This window comes from Neophocaena asiaeorientalis, unplaced genomic scaffold (assembly GCF_003031525.2).
Source record: "Neophocaena asiaeorientalis asiaeorientalis breed wild unplaced genomic scaffold, Neophocaena_asiaeorientalis_V1.1 scaffold43, whole genome shotgun sequence".
Taxonomy (NCBI): domain Eukaryota; kingdom Metazoa; phylum Chordata; class Mammalia; order Artiodactyla; family Phocoenidae; genus Neophocaena; species Neophocaena asiaeorientalis.
In genome coordinates, this window is record NW_020173674.1 from 9,109,810 (window position 1) to 9,127,625 (window position 17,816).

Genomic DNA, 17,816 nt, shown 5'->3' on the forward strand with positions numbered 1-17,816 from the left:
CTCCCTCCCTCCCTCCCTTCCTTCCTTTCCCAGTCATCTATTCAAGCCACAGACTTTTCCAGAGTGCCTGGGACAATGTGCTAGGCTCTATAAACAGGGATACAAAGACAAGTAATCCATGGTCTCGGCCCTTAGGAAAGTCTAATGAGGGATGTGCTTGTTACTTATGGTGAGGATACATCACCTGGAAGAAGAAAGCATGAATAAGAAAATTGACCAATTTGAAGTTGAAGATCCAGACTCATTCTTTCATCAATCTCCAAGTTACTTTCTCCCGAGAAAGAGTAATTTCTTGGGCTGATGTTCAACTTGAGCAAACACCTGAAAGGAACAGCCTGTGGAAGCTACTGATAGTGACTCTGTTCTCCACAAACTGGTTTCCATGTTGTTGCCAGACAGGATTCTGGCATTGGCCAGGGAATCCCGTGCTCAGGTAGGCTTCCCTTCCTCAGGGGACCCCGTACTCTGAGATGGTGGTGACCCCTGCGTTGGAGATCTACCACATAGGCTTCAGGAACTCTTAGTGGAATTCAATCCACTGGTTAGAGCTCCTGCCACATGGCATCCGGGTCAGTTGTGGTACAGAGAAAAGATGCAGAGTGGACAGTAACACACCCTCCTTTCTACACGTTCCTCACTTGACAACATCTTGTTCCTCAGTATTGAATTGCATCTTATCTCTTTTCTTCTGCCACCGCCAAACCCTTGAGGCCAGGGACTGGGTCTGCTGTACTGATGAACCTGAGATGGCATTGTCTCCTTTCTATGAGGGTCACTGGACTTTCACAGAAGGATGTCTTTCAGCTGATGCCAGCTTCCTTCTTAAGCTCCTGTTATCTCTTCTACAGGCAGAGCTTCCAAGTGACGGGTGGGCTGGACTGAGATGCGGTGGGGCGTAAACGTGGGGCCCCTCGTTTTTTTTATATATTAGGCATTTGAGAAACGTTAATTGGTTGGGTGATTTGATGTGTGACTGGTAACAACCCTTGTCCTTGTCGTTAGAATGTACCACAGCCATCAGCCCTGGAATGCAAAGACCAGAATAAACCTGAGGAAGCCACCAGCCAAGCCCGGGCAGAGTCAGTCTCCACCCCAAACACAGGTGAGAGAAGTTTCGTGGGCCCCGAAAGAATGATAACTTTAATTGTAATAATGATACCTCCATCCAGACATGAGGCTCATGGGAGCCTGTGCAGATGACCATGCCTCCCTGGACCAGAAGCCACACTCAGGAGAGAGCTGGCTTGGAGCACCAGGGCCCCCCCACCTTCCTCTCTAGGACCTAGAAATTCAAGTCTTCCTCTCTCCTTTCAGCTGTTTGAAAGCCTGTGGAAAACACACAGAAGAATTAGAAGAATACAGAAGAATAATTGACTCCTTCCAAAGGAGTCTCAAGGGTTTCTTTGTATGTAGGGCTGTTAACATGTGTGGCATATGTGGAACATTTACACGGCTTATAGGACAGTATCTGTTGAATTCAGGGTGGGGCAGAGACCAGAGACTTAGAACTTAAGGGTTAGTAGCTACTTCTAGTGAAGATCCACAGAGTTGAGGAAAAAGTATTTTGGATCCTGTAACGAAAATGCTTTCTCCAGAGGGGAGACGCCCACATGAAGGGGGAGATGAGAGGAAGAAGTAACTGTGGGAAGTGGAAATCCTGGTCATGGGGATCTTAATTTGGGCCATAGTCAGGGTTGGGGCTTACTGTATTTGAGGTAGTTGCGAACATTTAAAAATCAGGAGATTTCCAGAGAATCGGGAATGTATTCAAAAGGAATAGCCTAGCTTCTCTTGAAATGTTGAAATCTTCACCGAGCCTGCATCTCACATGGCACCACCAGCTGGAGCAGTCACTGTTCGTTCGTCACTGGGGAATATTGGGGTTTCCTGTCCCTTCGCCCCCGCAGACGCCGCCCCCCCCTCCTCCATCCCAGCATTAGCCTTATCCCTCCAGGGGTTCTGTGCATACCCTTCCCTCACCTCCCTCAGTCACCCCTGCTCTCCTCAGCACCCCACCTCTATCTTGGCATCTCCTTTCGGCAAATGAATACGCTCTCGTCCTTCCCCCTTTAAAGCAACCCTCCTTCAGCCCCTCCCCCCCTTGCTGTGGTGTTGTCCTTGTAGAGCCAACCTGCTTGAAAAGGTCACCTGCTTTCTCTATCACCTCTTCCTTATGTCCCACTCATGCCAGTGCCCCACCCACTGCTATGGGGCTTCCCCCCGGCTCCACCCAGAGCGGTTCTAGCTCATCCTTCATTCCGCCCAGGGTAGTCTCAGGGCGTTTGGTGCTGTGTCCTCTCCTTCCTGGAATCCCCCTCCTCCCCTGGCTTAGTGATTTCTCTCTTTTTCTTTCTAAAGACTTATTTTTTTTGAGATTTATTTATTTGTTTGTTTCTTTGTTTTTTGGAGGCGTTGGGTCTTCGTTGCTGCACGCAGACTCTCTCTAGCTGCAGTGAGTGGGGGGCCACTCCTCACCGCCGTGTACGGGCCTCTCACTGTGGGGGCCCCTCCCGCTGCGGAGTACGGACTCTAGGCGCGCGGGCTCAGCAGTTGTGGCACACGGGCTTAGTAGTTGTGGCACGCGGGCTCAGCAGCTGTGGCGCACAGGCCTAGTTGCTCCACGGCATGCGGGATCCTCCCGGACCAGGGCCCAAACCCATGTCCCCTGCACTGGCAGGCAGACTCCCAACCACTGCGCCACCAGGGAAGCCCTCTTTTTCTTTTTTTTTGACCTCACTGCACAGCTTGCGGGACCTCAGTTCCCCGACCAGGGACTGAACCCAGACCGCAGCCGTGAAAGTGCCAAGTCCTAACCACTGGACTGCTAGGGAATTCCCTAGTGAGTTCTCTTTTGTCTGCATGGTTAGGACGACCTTCCCAGGCCCCTTATGGCCTTGTCTCTTCCCGCGAGCTCACAAGTGGCAGAATTTCTCGAGGACCTGTCCTGGGCTCTTTATTTTTCTCGCTCTGGACTCTCTGGGCAACCTCTTGGGGCTGCTGACTCTCAAGCCCGCTTTCCAGCACTGGGCCCACCTGCGCCTCCCCTCACCCTGCCAACCGGACCCCCGTCGAGTTTTCTCTGCCTCTGATCAGCTCTGTAACCATCTGGTCGCCACACCAGCACCTCCCTCCCTAACATCCCTGACGTCTTAGGTTTTCATTATTTACTGCAATTGTCACCATTATTTACTGGTCCGCCTGTCTTAGACCTTTTCCTCCACAGAGGGAGTGAGCTTTAAGTAGAGGCCAGTCTAAAATAAAAATCGGATCATGTTACTCCCGTGCTTATAATTCTTCAGAGGCTCCTCTTGGCTTTCAGGGTGAAGTTCATGTCTTTGGCTTAGCACCCAAGGCTGCCATGACCTGCTTGCATTTCAGCACCCATGGCTTTCCCATGTGCACCTTTCGCCCCACGCATACCAGAGTGCTGGTACCCAAATTCATGATGTTGGTCCCTGCTCCTGTCTTCACAATTCTCCCCAACACTCTTTCTGCCTCCCGTTTTTCTGGGCCTTTGAGTCACTACCTCAGACCCCCTGAGCCTCTGGGCCTGGGCTCAGTGCCCTCCTGCGGTGCCGGGCACCCCCATTTCAACTCCCACAGTACTGGGCTTCTGCTAGACTTCACATCCCCTGGGGACCCGGGAAGGTCCCCTGCACAGTATGCCTGGCACATACAATAGAGAGATGACGGCAGGAGCTTCTGACTGGCTTCCCAGCTCTCACGTGGCTGCATACTCCTCTCTCGTCCTTTTGGGAGCAGCTTAGGCTCTCACAGTGTTTGCGTTTCCAACGCAGCACTTTTTTCTAGTACGATGTACTTCAACATTTATTAAGTGTCTCAAGATTTAAAGATGATTGGGATTTGACCCCTTTCCCCAAAGGACCTGTTATACACCACACCGGATGCATCACATCTATTCATTCAGTAAGCATTTACTGACAGCCGGCACAGAAGGAGGTAGAGTTCATGCAGCCAGGCACGGGGATTCACATAAAGTCTGCGGAGCTTAGAAGAACTCGCTGTGGCTTTTCATCTTCGCGAGCTTTGCTTTCAACGACAGGAGAAAGATTACAGCTGTCCTTGCTGGGACTCCTCTACTGGCCAGGTTACAGGCTTTTCCCTGATCACAAACATTTCCTTTGAAACCTTCTTTCAGGGCCCTCACTTTCATGGACTTTGAAGTCGGAATTTCATGTAAACCTGACTTCAGCTGAAACGAACATTTCCTGCCCCCGCCATTGGCCTCGGGCTTTCTCTACTTCAGCTTCTCAAGAGGTTTCTGCCGTGTCCCTTAATAGTTAAAAACAGAACAGAGCTTGGGGTCGGCTTTCTCACAGCAGCACTGCTGTCAGCTGTTGTCACAAAGAGTCATTTTTGGTAAATAAGCAGAAAATCAGTGTGTTTGATCAGAGAGCCGTGTCTGGACTTTGAGATAAGACCATGAGGTTCAGACCAGTGGGGCTTTTGCTCAAGACCTCTATCTGGCCACGTGGTGTCTTAAGTGCCTAAGAGGGTTTTGAAAGATGAAATGCTGGGAAGTTGAATCTATAAATGTCCACCCCCAAAGTCACAATGTTTGCACGTCACACTGTCTGGCATTGAGAGCTGGGTGGCCTCGTGGTTAAGAGCTCCGCTCCGGAACTGGACTGCCGGGGTTTCAGTCCTGTTTCTGCTACTCTAACCTTCTGATGGGACAGGTTCTTGTTTCCCCATTTGTGAAATCAGGGTGATTAGAGTAGTTCCCTTGTGTGGTGGTTGTGAGGATTAAGCCAGTTAGTAGCTGAGCAGGGCTTAGACACAGAGTAAGTACTCAGTAATGTGACCTCTTGTAATTATGCCCCTTTATCAGCTTCACACAGGATGTTAAACACAATGACTTTCTCTGGGTCACCAAAGCCGTCATCAGATCTCCCCACCTTTGCTGGTCCACAGCATCCCTGCTCCTGCTGTTTCAATCCTCTTTCCTTCTCTGGCCGTCTTATTCAAGTCCTCTCTCTCTCTCTCTCTCTCTCTCTCTCTCTTATTTTGGCCGTGCTGCATGGCTTGTGGGATCTTAGTTCCCTGATCGGGGATCCAACCTGGGCCCCTGGCAGTGAGAGCACCAAGTCCTAACCACTGGACCACCAGGGAATTCCCAGTCGTATCTCTTTCATATGTTCTTTCTGCCTGGAATAGGCTTCTATTTCACCTCTGCCCCTCCCCCAGTGTTCTGTCTCTCCCTGTTGAAGCTTTCTTGGTGGATTAGGTGCATATATTCCTGCAACCACCACTAACCATGGGGAAACTCTAGGATGATTTTTTGGGGTTTTTTTTTGAGTTTGTATTTATAAATCTCTAAAGCCTTTATTTATTGATTGATTGATTGCACATTTGGGATCTTAGTTCCCTGATCAGGGATCAAACCTGTGGCCCCTGCAGTGGAAGTGTGGAGTCTTAACCACTGGACCGCCAGGGAAGTCCCTCTAAAGCCTTATAGAGCCCTTGCCAGTGGACTAACCTGTGAGATTGCCATCTAATTTTTTTTAATTGTAAAATATACATAAGATTTAGCATTTTAACCATTTTTAGGTGTACGGTTCAGTGGCATTAAGTACATTCATATTGCTGTGCTCTCATCACCATTCTCTGTCCCCAGAACACTTTCATCTTTCCAAGCAGAAGCTCTGTACCCATTAAACAATAACTTCCCCTTTTCTCCCTCCAGTTCCTGGCAACCACAATTCTGTTTTCTGTCTCTATGAATTTAACTACATTAGGTGCCTCATATTGGTGGAGTCATACATTTGTCCTTTTTAAAAAATATTTATTATTTTTGGCTGTGTTGGGTCTTCATTGCTGCACGCGGGCTTTCTCTAGTTGCGGCGAGTGGGGCCTACTCTTTGTTGCGGTGTGAGGGCTTCTCATTGCAGTGGCTTCTCTTGTTGCGGAGCATGGGGTCTAGGCGCACAGGCTTCAGTAGTTGTGGCTCGCGGGCTCTAGAGCGCAGGCTCAGTAGTTGCAGCGCACGGGCTTAGTTGCTCCGCAGCGTGTGGGATCTTCCCGGACCAGGGCTTGAACCTGTGTCTCCTGCATTGGCAGGCGGATTCTTAACCACTGCGCCACCGGGGAAGCCCCATACAGTTGTCCTTTGATGGCTGGCTTACTTCACGTAGCATAACGTCTTCAAGGTACGTCCATTCTGTAGCATGTGTCAGAACCTCCTTTCTTCTATAGGCTGAATTGTGTGTATAGGTCACATTTTGCTTATCCAGTCATCTGTCAATGGACATTTGAGTTGTTTCCACTTTTTGGCTATTGTGAATGGCACTGCCGCGAACATTGGTGTACAAGTATGAGTCCCTGCTTTCAATTCTTTTGAGTGTTATGCCCTGTGGTGGAATTGTGGGATCATATGGTCCATCTCTTATGCAAGGTTGACTTTATAAATCAAGATCAGAGCTTGAACACCTGGTGGGAAAATTCTCTCTTTACCTCCCTTCTCCCCCACCCCCACCCACCCCAGGCCCTCCCATGAACTTTATCTCCATCAATGTCAACTCTACCCTCAGGTGCTTCAGGCTAAAACTCTGGCGTCATCTTGGACTTCTCAAATTCTTTTACAACTCATGTTTAGACAATGAGCAATTCCCATCGGCTCCATCCTCCGTATCCAGAATCGAGTCACTTCTCACCATCCCGAACGCGGGATCCAGGCCACCACCCCGCTCGTCTGCATTATGACAATTGTTTCCTAACTGCCCTCCCTGTTTCAGTCTTGGTCCCCCTGTGGTCTCTTCTGAGCACAGCAATAAGTTCAACCCTTTAAAAACATTAGTCAAATAATGTCATTCCTCATTCCAGCATCTCACTCCCCATCTCACTCGAGGCAAAATTTAAGTGCTTGCAAAGGTCTGTTGACCCTCACTGCTCGTCTGACCCCACCTCTCCTTCCCTCATCAGCTCAGGCCACAAGTGTCCCCTTGCTGTTCCGCCTCAGGGCTTTTGAGTTTGCGGAGAACTATGCCTAGAATGTTCTTCCCTTGACAAACTCTTCGGCTTCCAATGTCACCTCTCTAGAGAGCCCTTCTCTGGAAACTTACTTGAAGTAACAAGCCCTTGCTCTCCTGATTCCAGGCATCACCCATGCCTTTTACCCACTTGTTTATCACTGTCTGACACACGCTCCCTCCCTAATCTGTTCCTTTCCTTCCTCCTCACTAGAATGTAAGCTTCATGATGTCAGGGGCTTTGTTTGGTTTCCTGTCATATCCTCAGTGCCTGTAACAGTGCCAGGCACACACTAGGTGCTCAATTAGTATCTGTTCAATGAATGGATGGATGGTGCTCTGAGGTCCCCACCTTAACGGCCCACAGATGTTCCTAGTCTCTGAGAGTTATGCAGACGTATGAAAGTCCCATGGCTACCAGGCTCCAGTCTCATCCTCCTGGCCCAGGGCAGCTTCAAAATGAAGCAAACTGGGTTGATCACTTTTTGCAGCCCCCTTTAGCCTTAGTAGTTCTTGTAAATGCCCCTGATCACTGCAAGGATTTATCCTATAACGAACAGCCCTTCAAATACCTGTGCCAAAAAACAACAACAAAAAAAAAACTGTGCCATATTTGAGTTCCCCAAACTGGACTCTGTGGGTATCTTCTCAGGGGCTCAAGGAGTCTACGCAAATCAAAGAGTGTTTTTACATTTTGATGACAATCTGAGGGGAAAAAAGCCAACAAATTCTTGGTCTTTTGATGACTGCCTTACAGCTGAGGAGTGTCATATAAGTGGTTTCAGGGTGGTTGCACTTGTGTGTGTGGTATTCTTGGTGCCCAGGGATGCCCTGAAGTGACGGTCTTTAATTTTTATTTGTTCAATCTGGGGTCGCTGGTTCGTGAATGTCTTCTTGCAAATCCATGATGATTTTTTTCCCCTGTAAATGTGTCTGAAAGATATGTATTCAGACTGCACAGCTAATAACCCTGAGCTACTGTGCAGGCTGAAATACACCAGGCTAGAAATCTTCCAGGCTCCAGGCCTCAATTTTACATGGGTCTGAGTCAGCCTAGGGCAACAGGGTGTGAAGCAGAGGCAAGAATATTGGTCTTAGAGTCAGAAGACTGGAGGTGGCACCAATCTCGGTCTCTGAACTAACCGTGTGACCCTGGGTTTGTTGGCCCACCTTTGTGGGTTTCATTCTTCCTCTATAAAATGAACCAGAGAATCTGAGTCTCTTCCAACCCTGACACTCTCTTTTGTGAGATATGTTGGGGAGAAATGCCCATTTGGACACCAGGAAAAATACATTGTTGGCACCAAACCCTGGCGCCAACAGGACTGGCCATGAGGATAATAGTGACACTTACTGAGTTGTCCATTCAAGGCTCGTCTTCTCTGAGTGGACTTTGCTGAGGATTCTACCTAGAAATCCCACCTCCATCTCTATCCTTTTTACCCTAGTTGATTTTTCTTCATATTCTTCTCCTGTGCTTTTGAGGAAATCTGACCTTTATTAAGGTTATTTCTTATTATCTGTCTTCTCCTTCTAAAATTAAACTCTATAAGGGGGAGGTTTTTTTTTTGTGTGTGTGCAAGACTGTGCTCCAGTGCCTTGGAATGGTGTCTGTCCCTTACTGGGTACCTGATCAACATTTTCTGAATGATTTGGGCACCTCCTCTGCTTTGGGTCCTGTGCAAGGTGCTTTACATTTTAATCAATAAGTGCATGAAGTAAGTATTATTATTAGTCTTGTGTATTGGCTGAGAAAACTGAGCCTTCACAAAAATCAGGTAACTTGCCTGTAAGTGTCAGAGCTGAAACTTAAACCTGGGGAAGTTGCACACCTTGTTGTATTCATCCTTGGCTTTGGCACCTCTCAGCCAGGAGGGCTCTAGTGCCAAATGCATGAAGCACAGATGGGCTATTCTGTGGCTCTGGTTTTTTTCCTTCTTTTGTGCAGCTCTGTGTACGGGGAAGGGGAAATTCAGCTCTCATTTATTGAAGGGACTATCTTTTTTCCCATTGTATAGTCTTGGCTCCTTTGTTGTAAGTTAATTAACCATAAATGCATGGTTTAATTTCTGGGCTCTCTGTTCTGTTCCATTGATCTATGTGTCTGTTTTATGCCAATGCCGTACTGCTTTGATTACTACAGCTTTGTAATATAGTTTAAAACCAGGATGTGCGATGCCTCCAGCTTTCTTCCTTCTCAAGATTTCTTTGGTTATTCAGAGACTTTTGTGATTCCGTAAAAATTTTGGGATTTTTTTTCCTATTTCTGTGAAAAATGCCTTTGGAATTTTTATGGGGATTGCTTTGAATCTATAGAGTGCTTTGGGTAGTATTGATGGAAATCAACCTCTCAGAGTCCTCCTTGACTGCCTTTGCTTGCTCTGACTGTGCAAAGAACTCACTGTGCAGAATTGCAGAACTGGGTGGTTTGTTAGCTATCCTCTGGTTCCACCAATCCCTTCATTTTAAAGTGGAAGAAACGGAGACCTGAAACAGCTGAGTGCTGCATAACTTCTGTATTGTCTTGATCTATGGACTGATTCATGAGATTTCAGTGGTCTGGATGGTAAACCAGAAGGCCCTTGGCAGCAAAGCTGGGAGCCTGTGCAGTGTCAGGGGCCCACCCCACCTTGATACTATGGCTATCTGCTGGCCCCTTGGGCCCTGGGCCTTCGGGGTCTTCTGTTACTTGGGTGCTGTTCAGTTTCCAGGGAGCGGACACTGGCTGAGGGCCCTGCCTCTGGTCAGACAGTGCTTCTTGATGTGAAAACCATGTCTGTCAAAATGTCATCTTCTTGGTGTTCAAATGTTCCAGGAGGATGGGATTCAGGACCATTCTGTGGGCATTTTCATGTCTTCCTGTTCCTGATACGTTGTCCCTATCTTTTCCCTCCTGGATCTCTTAGGGGTTAAATGCTACCAGGAAGAAACAGGGCAAGTTCTCCCCCTTATGCTGAAAGTAAAGAACGAGGAATCGTTTATGTTCATGAATTAGCTACTGCTTATTGACGTTCTGATCACAGATAAGATGTTCTTGTTCCTGTTCGTTACACATGAAATTGCAGCGAACAGGACAAGACTGACTGTAATTAAGTACTTGAGTGATGTGGTCTCCATTACACCAGGTGTAGAAATTCAGGGGAAAGAGTCTCGGAGAGGGATGAAATGGTCACGTAATAATAAAAATGAAATAAGAACTAACCCTTATCAAGTGCTTTCTGTGTGTTGGGCACAATACAAATGTTTTACGCGACTTGAACTCATTTAAGCTTCACAATAACTCTGCGAACCCTGTTCATCTCCATTTTCCAGTGGAGGAACCTGAGGCACAGAAAGATTAAGTAATTTGTTCAAAGTCATACAGAGCTGGAAGTGCAAAGCCAGGATCTGAATCCAGACAGCCTGGCTCCAGCGTCTTTTCTCTTAAATACTGCACCTAATGGCCTTGATGAAGGCTTTGTGAAGGAGATGAGACTTGAGCTGGACCTTGAAGAAGGAAAGGTCTGACAGCGTGGGGACATATCTGAGTGATGGAGTGGGCATGGCAGACCCCAACAGGGAGGAAGGGACTGGCCTCACTCGGCAGAGAGCGTGTATTGGGGAGCAGCAGGGAAGACGGTGGGGCAGTAAGTTGGGAACAGATTATAAAAGGTCTTAGCATCTAGTCAGAGGGTTTAGACTTGATCTGGAAGGACCCAGCCTTTGAAGTGCGCTGAAGGATGACTTGCTAGAAGCAGAGGTTTGGGGAGGTCTTTTTGGTGGCAGTGGTAGGTCTGAGGGTAGGACGTGCGGAGGCAGGAATGAGGCGCTGGAGGGTCGAGCCTAGAATGCTGGTCTCAGCCGGGCCAGCTTGGGAGGGAAGATGCATGCAGAGTGGGAAGGACAGGGGACAGACCGGAAGGGCTCTCACCACCTGAGATCACCACGATGCAGTGACATTCTGGGCAAGCAGGGGCCCCGCACCCCAGAGCTGCACACACCTGGCCCAGGAGTGGAGGGGCTTCGGGCCAGTGGCTGCCCCACTAAGAAATATGCCTGAACTGCCCCGCATCTGTCTGCCCTGCTCCACCCTCGGAGCACAAAAGGGCTGCGCTTCCCCTGCACCCTCCAAGTCCTGCACACCTTTCTCGTGGCCACCCCAACCTAGGACCCCACAGGGAGGGGAATTCTGGAAATTCCACATACAGAGCAGATTCACTTTTCTTTCATTCTTCTCTTTCCCTCCTCAGCGATTTGACTGAAAGGGCTTCCACAGATGCAGCATATGATGTTGTAGCCAAACATCATATCTGAGGATCTCCCACCCTCCCTGCAAGTTCTTAATAAATCTCACCTCTTCTCTGAACTTCCTGAAGTTTCATCTGTGCCACTCCCATCCGGGGCACGTGGTTTTCTACAGCTGCATCTTCTGGACGAGTTTGCTCGGGCCTCCAGGACCAGATGGTTGAGCAGCAGACGTTTGTTTTTTCACAAACCTGGAGGCTAGAAGTCCAAGATCGAGGTGTGGCAGGGTGGGTTTCTCGAGGCCCCTCTCCTTGGCTTATAAATGACGGTCTTTTCCTGCCTCCACGCGGTCATCCTTCTGTAACTGTCTGTGACTTTATTTCCTCTTGTTATAAGGACACCGGGGTCATATGGGGTTAGGGCCCACCCTAATGATCTGATTTTAACCTAACTGCTTCTTTAAAGACCATCTTCAAATACAGTCACTTTCTGAGGTACTGGAGGTACTTATACATGTGAACTTGGGGGGCAGGGGACACAATTCAGCCCATAACACCTTCCTTCTCCTGCAAGTTACCTCAGGGTGAAGGGTCAGCCCAGCAACTACCCAGGCTGCGCTGTTCTTACATCCAGTCCCTCATGAGAGACAGCCTCTGGGCTTTTCTGTGAAGGGCCTTATTTTCTGAGGCCCGGCTTCCTACGCGGTGTCGCAGTATCATCTTCCTCCAGGCGAGGAGCTTTCTCCATGCAGGCATTCCAACTTGGTCAGATCAGAAAGTAGTAAATCCAGGGGAGATTTTTTATTTTATTTTTTTTACTGTGTGCAGAATTCCTGGCATAGCAGAGAGCTCAGGAAGGAAGGCCCTGTTTGGGGCCAGAGATCAAGGCTTTGGAGGCTTAACCCTCTGAGAAAGGGTTAGGCCCTCCTCTCACTAATTCTGTTTGCTTGATTAGCCTCTGAATTTATGTACCTAGAATGACGCACTTTGTCACAACCAATGATTTAATGTAACCCTTGAGCTTTTTTTTCTCCCACCCTTAGAGTACCAGTCACTGGGGGATCTAGAAAGGAGTAGAGAGGTAAGATTGGCAAAGGGGAGGGTTCTGTGGCTCTCAGGGTCCAGGACAGGTTACTGGGTCCAGTCTGCTCTCCCAGCGGGCACCAGTGGGTGCCAGAGGGCTGCCCGCCTGGCAGGAAGTGGGGGTCTGGGCGAGGCGAGGCTTCCCAAGCCCTGCCTACTGTCCTCCTGCTGGAAATGGGGAGAGAGCGGGTGACAGCCTTCTACAGATCTGGCAGAATCAAGCCACAAGGGCACCGGGCATCTTACTCCCTCTTCTCTAGATTCCAGCTCCCAGGCACCGGCCAAAGTTGCCATCGCTTTTTATTAAAGTGAAAAACACTTCACTGAAGTGAAATATTCGAGATACGAATATTCTCCAAAGCCATTTTGGAAAATTTTCAAGAATAATTTCTTAGGCAAAACAGGGAAAAGGACAAGATTGCACGCAGGGCTGGATGACCCACTTGGAGAGCCGGTTCTAGAAAGAGGACTTTGATTTTATGCTATGGCCTCACGCAGAGGGAAGGAAGGGAACGGGAGGGTTGGGTTGGAGGGCTGGAGGCCTGGCCCTTCTCCAGGGTGTCCTCCTTGGTACGTGACAGGCCCTTGGGGAGACACCTTAATAAAGGGGTCGCGAGCAGCCTGGCAGCCTTCCGACCCTCCTGGTACCCAAGACAAAAGTGCTAGCCTGAAGTGACTCTTTAGGTAACTTCCTAGCACATTTACCCCTTTACAGACCCCAAACTACGCAAGTAAATGGACCTCTTTTAAAAAGATGAAAGTAAAAAAAAAAAAAAGATAAAGGTATTAAAAACATCCAACCATCTTATTACGGTAAGTGCTGAAGTAGGTGCACTTTGTAATGTTAGCTGTCGACATTAGTGAAACACTTTTATCCCAAAAGGCCTGGGAGGTATTATTTTAAAGCTATTTTTGTTCTAGTGTAGACGTTCTTCTTTTCTAAACATGGCTAGAGGTGGTCAGTTTGGGAAGAGTAGAAGAGGAGAAAAAAGGAAAAGAAGAGGCACTTTCCTACCAGTGCTCTCCTGAGGTCTAGAAGCCGGTAGAAATGGCTTGAGTGAGAGTTGAACCAAGTGCCCTGGGTCGGTGATGGAGGCTGGGAGGGGCACTGGCAGGGCCGGAGGGGTCCAGTTTTGGTGTGAGGCGGCCTTGGGGCCTGCCCCACCCCCCTCCCAGCCCCTGGGCTCTTGCTGAGAGGAATGGAATGTGTGTGTGGACCGGACCTGCCAAACCAAGGCCTCTGAGAAGTCAGGAACCTCCTTACCTATTGCCAGATGTTGTTTCTGGCAGGTAACTCTTCGGAGGCCTGAGAATGGGCGAAGGGAGACCCCTGCGGTGTGCAGGCGCAGGGACTTGAGGGATGACTGAGGGCAGGTCCCGGCTCAGCTTGGTACCCAGGCTGCTCAGGAAGTGTTTGTGGACCGACTGTCAAGTTCACTTTCGTTGGGCAGCTCCCACACTCCTGGCACTTTGCATTCCTCCTCTAGTGTAATCCGCACAAGAACAGGTGAGGAAAGTCTCTTGTCCATTTCCAGACAAGGGACTTTGGGATCCGTACGTTCTGTGACTTGACTGAGGTCGCACAGCTAAGAGGCCATGACATTCCCGGCTCTCATGCTGAGGGGGCATAAGAACCACTGGGGAGCTGGTTAAAAACGTGGGTTTCCCCGCACCACTCAAGATTCTGATTTTGTCATAGCATTTTTTTAAACCTGTGGTAAAATACACAGAATAGAAAATTTACCATTTTGAGTGTATAGTTCAGTGGCATTAAGTACATTCACATTGCTCTGCAACCATCACCACCAACCATCTCCAGAACTTTTTTCATCTCCCCGAACTGCAACTCTGCCCCCATTAAACAACCATGCCCCCTCCCCCTCCCCCGGTCCCTGGTGACCACCGCTCTACTTTCTGTCTCTGAATTTGACTACTCTAGGGACCTCTGTAAGTGGAATCGTGTAGTGTGTGTCCTTTTGTGTCTGGCTTATTTCACTGTCACAGTATTTTAAACAAGGGCCCCTGGCAATCCTCATGTAGGGGTCTGGACCTCTCTGAGGAATTCTGGCAGAGGCTGGGAGGCGGGTGAGGGGAAATGCCTTCCTGGCACAGGCTTTGCTGGCTGAGTTTATATGCATGGGAGGGCTGGGATGAGTCAGGGAGTGCTGGCGGAGAGGTAGGAAGTGGGAGGTGACGGTATGGTGTCAGAGGGACCCTGGGGTGGGCAGTGGCTGGTTTCTGGCTGGTGTTGCTTAGGGTAGGGTGTTGACCAAGGCCTAAGAGCTCAGGGCGGGAGGACGGGAGGGACAATTGTGTGGACTGGTCAGTTCAGGGAAGGCTCCCCATTTCTTCTTAGCTTCTCTTTCTCCTGACTGCAAAGGAGAGCCCCTCTCCCTCCGTCTCTGTACCTCTCTTTCCCCATTTATGACATTTATACTTACAGTACCAATCGCATAGGTGTGTCGTAAGGATTAAATGAGAGAATTCCTGCAAGGGCTTAGAACAGTGCTTGGCACAGATTAAGCGGCCAATAAATACCCAGCATAACGCAGAGGTTTCTGGTGGGGCTGTGATTTGCCCCGACTGTTTGTTTTTTTCATAGTAACGCAAATACAGACTCGGAGAGAAGGTGGAGGACTTGTAGCCGCAGGGTGTACTGATAACATGGGTAGTGAGGGTGGGCGCTGGTGGGTGGTCCCCTTGCCAGCCTGAGCCCGTGCCACGTCTTCTGCTTGGTTTCAGCCTCTCTTTCTCTCAGCCATATGACTGAGAGGTCGTCGGCAAACCGGGAAGAGGGTTCTTACCAGAACCCTACCATGCTGGCACTCTGATCTCAGACTCTCAGCTTCCACAGCTGTGAGACAGATTTCTGTCGTTTAAGCCACCCCGTCTATGGTATACGGTATTTGTCATAGCAGCCTAAACCGACTGAGACACAAGGGATGGGGCTAAACATCCTACAGTGCACAGACCCGTCTCCCATAGCAAAGAATTATCCAGCGCAAAATGTTTTTTTAATTTTATTTTGGCTGCGCCAGGTCTTAGTTGTGGCACGAGGGGTCTGTAGTTGCAGCATGCGGACTTCTTAGTTGTAGCATATGGGATCTAGATTCCCGACCAGGGGTCGAAACCAGGTCCAGGCCCCCTGCATCGGGAGCGCGGAGTCTTACCCACTGGACCACCAGGGAAGTCCCAGCACGAAATGTCTGAAATGTCGCTTCGAGAGACTCTGCTCAATGGTAGCTTTTTTTTTTTTTTTTAAATATTTATTTATTTGGCTGCACCGGGTCTTAGTTGCGGCACACAGGATCTTTAGTTGCGGCATGTGGGATCTAGTTCCCTGATCGAACCTGGGCCCCCTGCATTGGGAGCGTGGAGTCTTAACCACTGGACCAGTTAACCACCAGGGAAGTCCTGCTCTAGGGTAGCTCGAACTGTGCTTGCAGCCAGAAAGCACTCCTGCAAAGACTGCCGGCATCCCCATAGTTCCAGATGGTGACCCTTTTGTCCTCATCCCTATGGCTGCAGGAGGCTGAAGCTCATGCCCAACTTCTCCCGTAGTGGTGCAAATAAGCTCAGAAGTTCTTTAACTTGCAGTGGTAGACCACTGGTGGAGCCGGCATCCGGGGCGTGGCAGGGAGGGTTAGGCCCGAGGGGTTGCAACAGACCCATTATCTCCTATTGTCTATGTATCGAATTGACATTCACCGACTGGGTTAGCACAGGGTTATTGTGGATAACTGGGCTGTTTAGAAGTCCCACCGCTCCCCCCTCCCCCACCAGGAAAGAACAGAGATGAGTTGAAGATTGTCAGGAGATGGTGATCTGCTGCAAATGGACATTCACAAAGTTATGGACCTGCCCACCTGCGATGGCCACTCATTGGACCCTTTGCTCAGCACTCAAGCCTCACTCTGTGGCTGGATGACAAAGCAATTGGATGATGTGATGAGTTTTAAACTTCTCAACTTTTGTGGTTTTGGTGGCTAGGAAGCAGAGCCCTAGTTACAGGAGTGTTTTCTAATCTCTATGGGGTTTTTCCATGTGATTTTTGGTTTATGATCCAGCGCTCATACGTGGATGAGCTGTACTTTCTGCTTTCCCCGCGTTGTCCACTTTGTAAACTTGAATGGTTTCACATGTCACCTTCTCTGTCCCTGACACCTCTCCCTCTTGTGGAATGACCTGTTCCTTTACTTGTACCCACACAGCCCCTTATGCTGTGAGAGCCCATAGCTCTCATTATAGTCTGGTTATGTCAATATAATCCCAATATAAGGAATATAACTCATATAATTCTCCCCAATGGAAGAAGATTCTGGAGGGGAGGGACTACATGTTTTCTCATCCTTGAGCCCTCAGTACCGGGGCTGGGTCTGACCCAGGATCAGGCTGCAGGAAATGTTTACTGAGCTGAACTGAACTTCAAAAGAGTAAAGCATATGCAACAATTTGATGGTGAAAATGGCAGATCTGGGCCATTCGATATATACATGGAGAAAGGAAAGACACTGCAGCAAGTTCTAGCAGGGTATGTTGGAAACTGCCTGAGAGCGTGTCCATCTTTCTTTTTCCAACCAACTACAGCTGCTAGCATGCATTCCTCAGTGTCAAAAGACTTGAGTGCTTCAAGATGCATTTTTGGAATGCTGGGCTAGCCATCGAGAATGTAAGATGTTTATAGGATATGCTTTCTGGTGAGATCACTGCAAAAGTTTGAATTGTAGAATATGAATTTTCTTTTAAAGAAATGCAATTATATTACTTTGAAGACTATACTAAGTGTAATTGAACTAAGCTGAGAGGAAGGACCTAGGCTTTGCATAACCATCGAGTAAAGTAGGTCTTTTAGAAGAGAAACTTGGGGACCTTAATGAGTATACAAATGATTCATAATTAGCAGGCATGTTGTTTGTAAATAGTTTATTATCCCACATAGTTTAAATGCTTCCTCATTTTAGATATACGGTTAATTTTCTTAATAGCCTCTGTTTAAATGATCACAAATACTGGATCAGGGATATTAAAAAATTTTTATTTTTATTTTATTTTTATTTTTGGCTGCGTTGGGTCTTTGTGGCCACGTGCGGGCTTTCTGTAGTTGCGGTGAACGGGGGCTACTCTTCGTTGCGGTGCGCGGGCTTCTCATTGCAGTGGCTTCTCTTGTTGCGGAGCACGGACTCTAGGCGCACGGGCTTCAGTACTTGCGGCATGCGGGCTTTAGAGCACAGGCTCAGTAGTTGTAGCGCACGGGCTTAGCTGCTCCGTGGCATGTGGGGTCTTCCCGGACCAGGGCTCGGACCCATGTCCCCTGCACTGGCAGACGGATTCTTAACCACTGCGCCACAAGGGAAGTCCCGGCATGTTTGAATTGATACGTTTTTGTTTCATTCATTGATCTAACCAGTATTTATTGAAAGCCCATTATGTTCCAGACCCTGGGCATAGCAATGAGCAAAATCAAGTCCTTGTCTTCTTGGACCATTCTAGTGAGGCGAGGCGTGATAAGGGTTGCAAAAAT

At 48.7% G+C, this 17,816-nt stretch overlaps 1 protein-coding gene across 1 annotated transcript in view; it reads left to right on the forward strand.

The window, feature by feature from the left end:
• AHNAK (AHNAK nucleoprotein) overlaps positions 1 to 17,816 on the forward strand; it is an 81,631-nt gene that overhangs the window by 46,485 nt on the left and 17,330 nt on the right. The window contains exon 5 of the mRNA XM_024748828.1: positions 1,003 to 1,102. Coding sequence (XP_024604596.1) covers positions 1,003 to 1,102 — 100 coding nt within the window. The remainder of the gene's footprint in view (positions 1 to 1,002; positions 1,103 to 17,816) is intronic.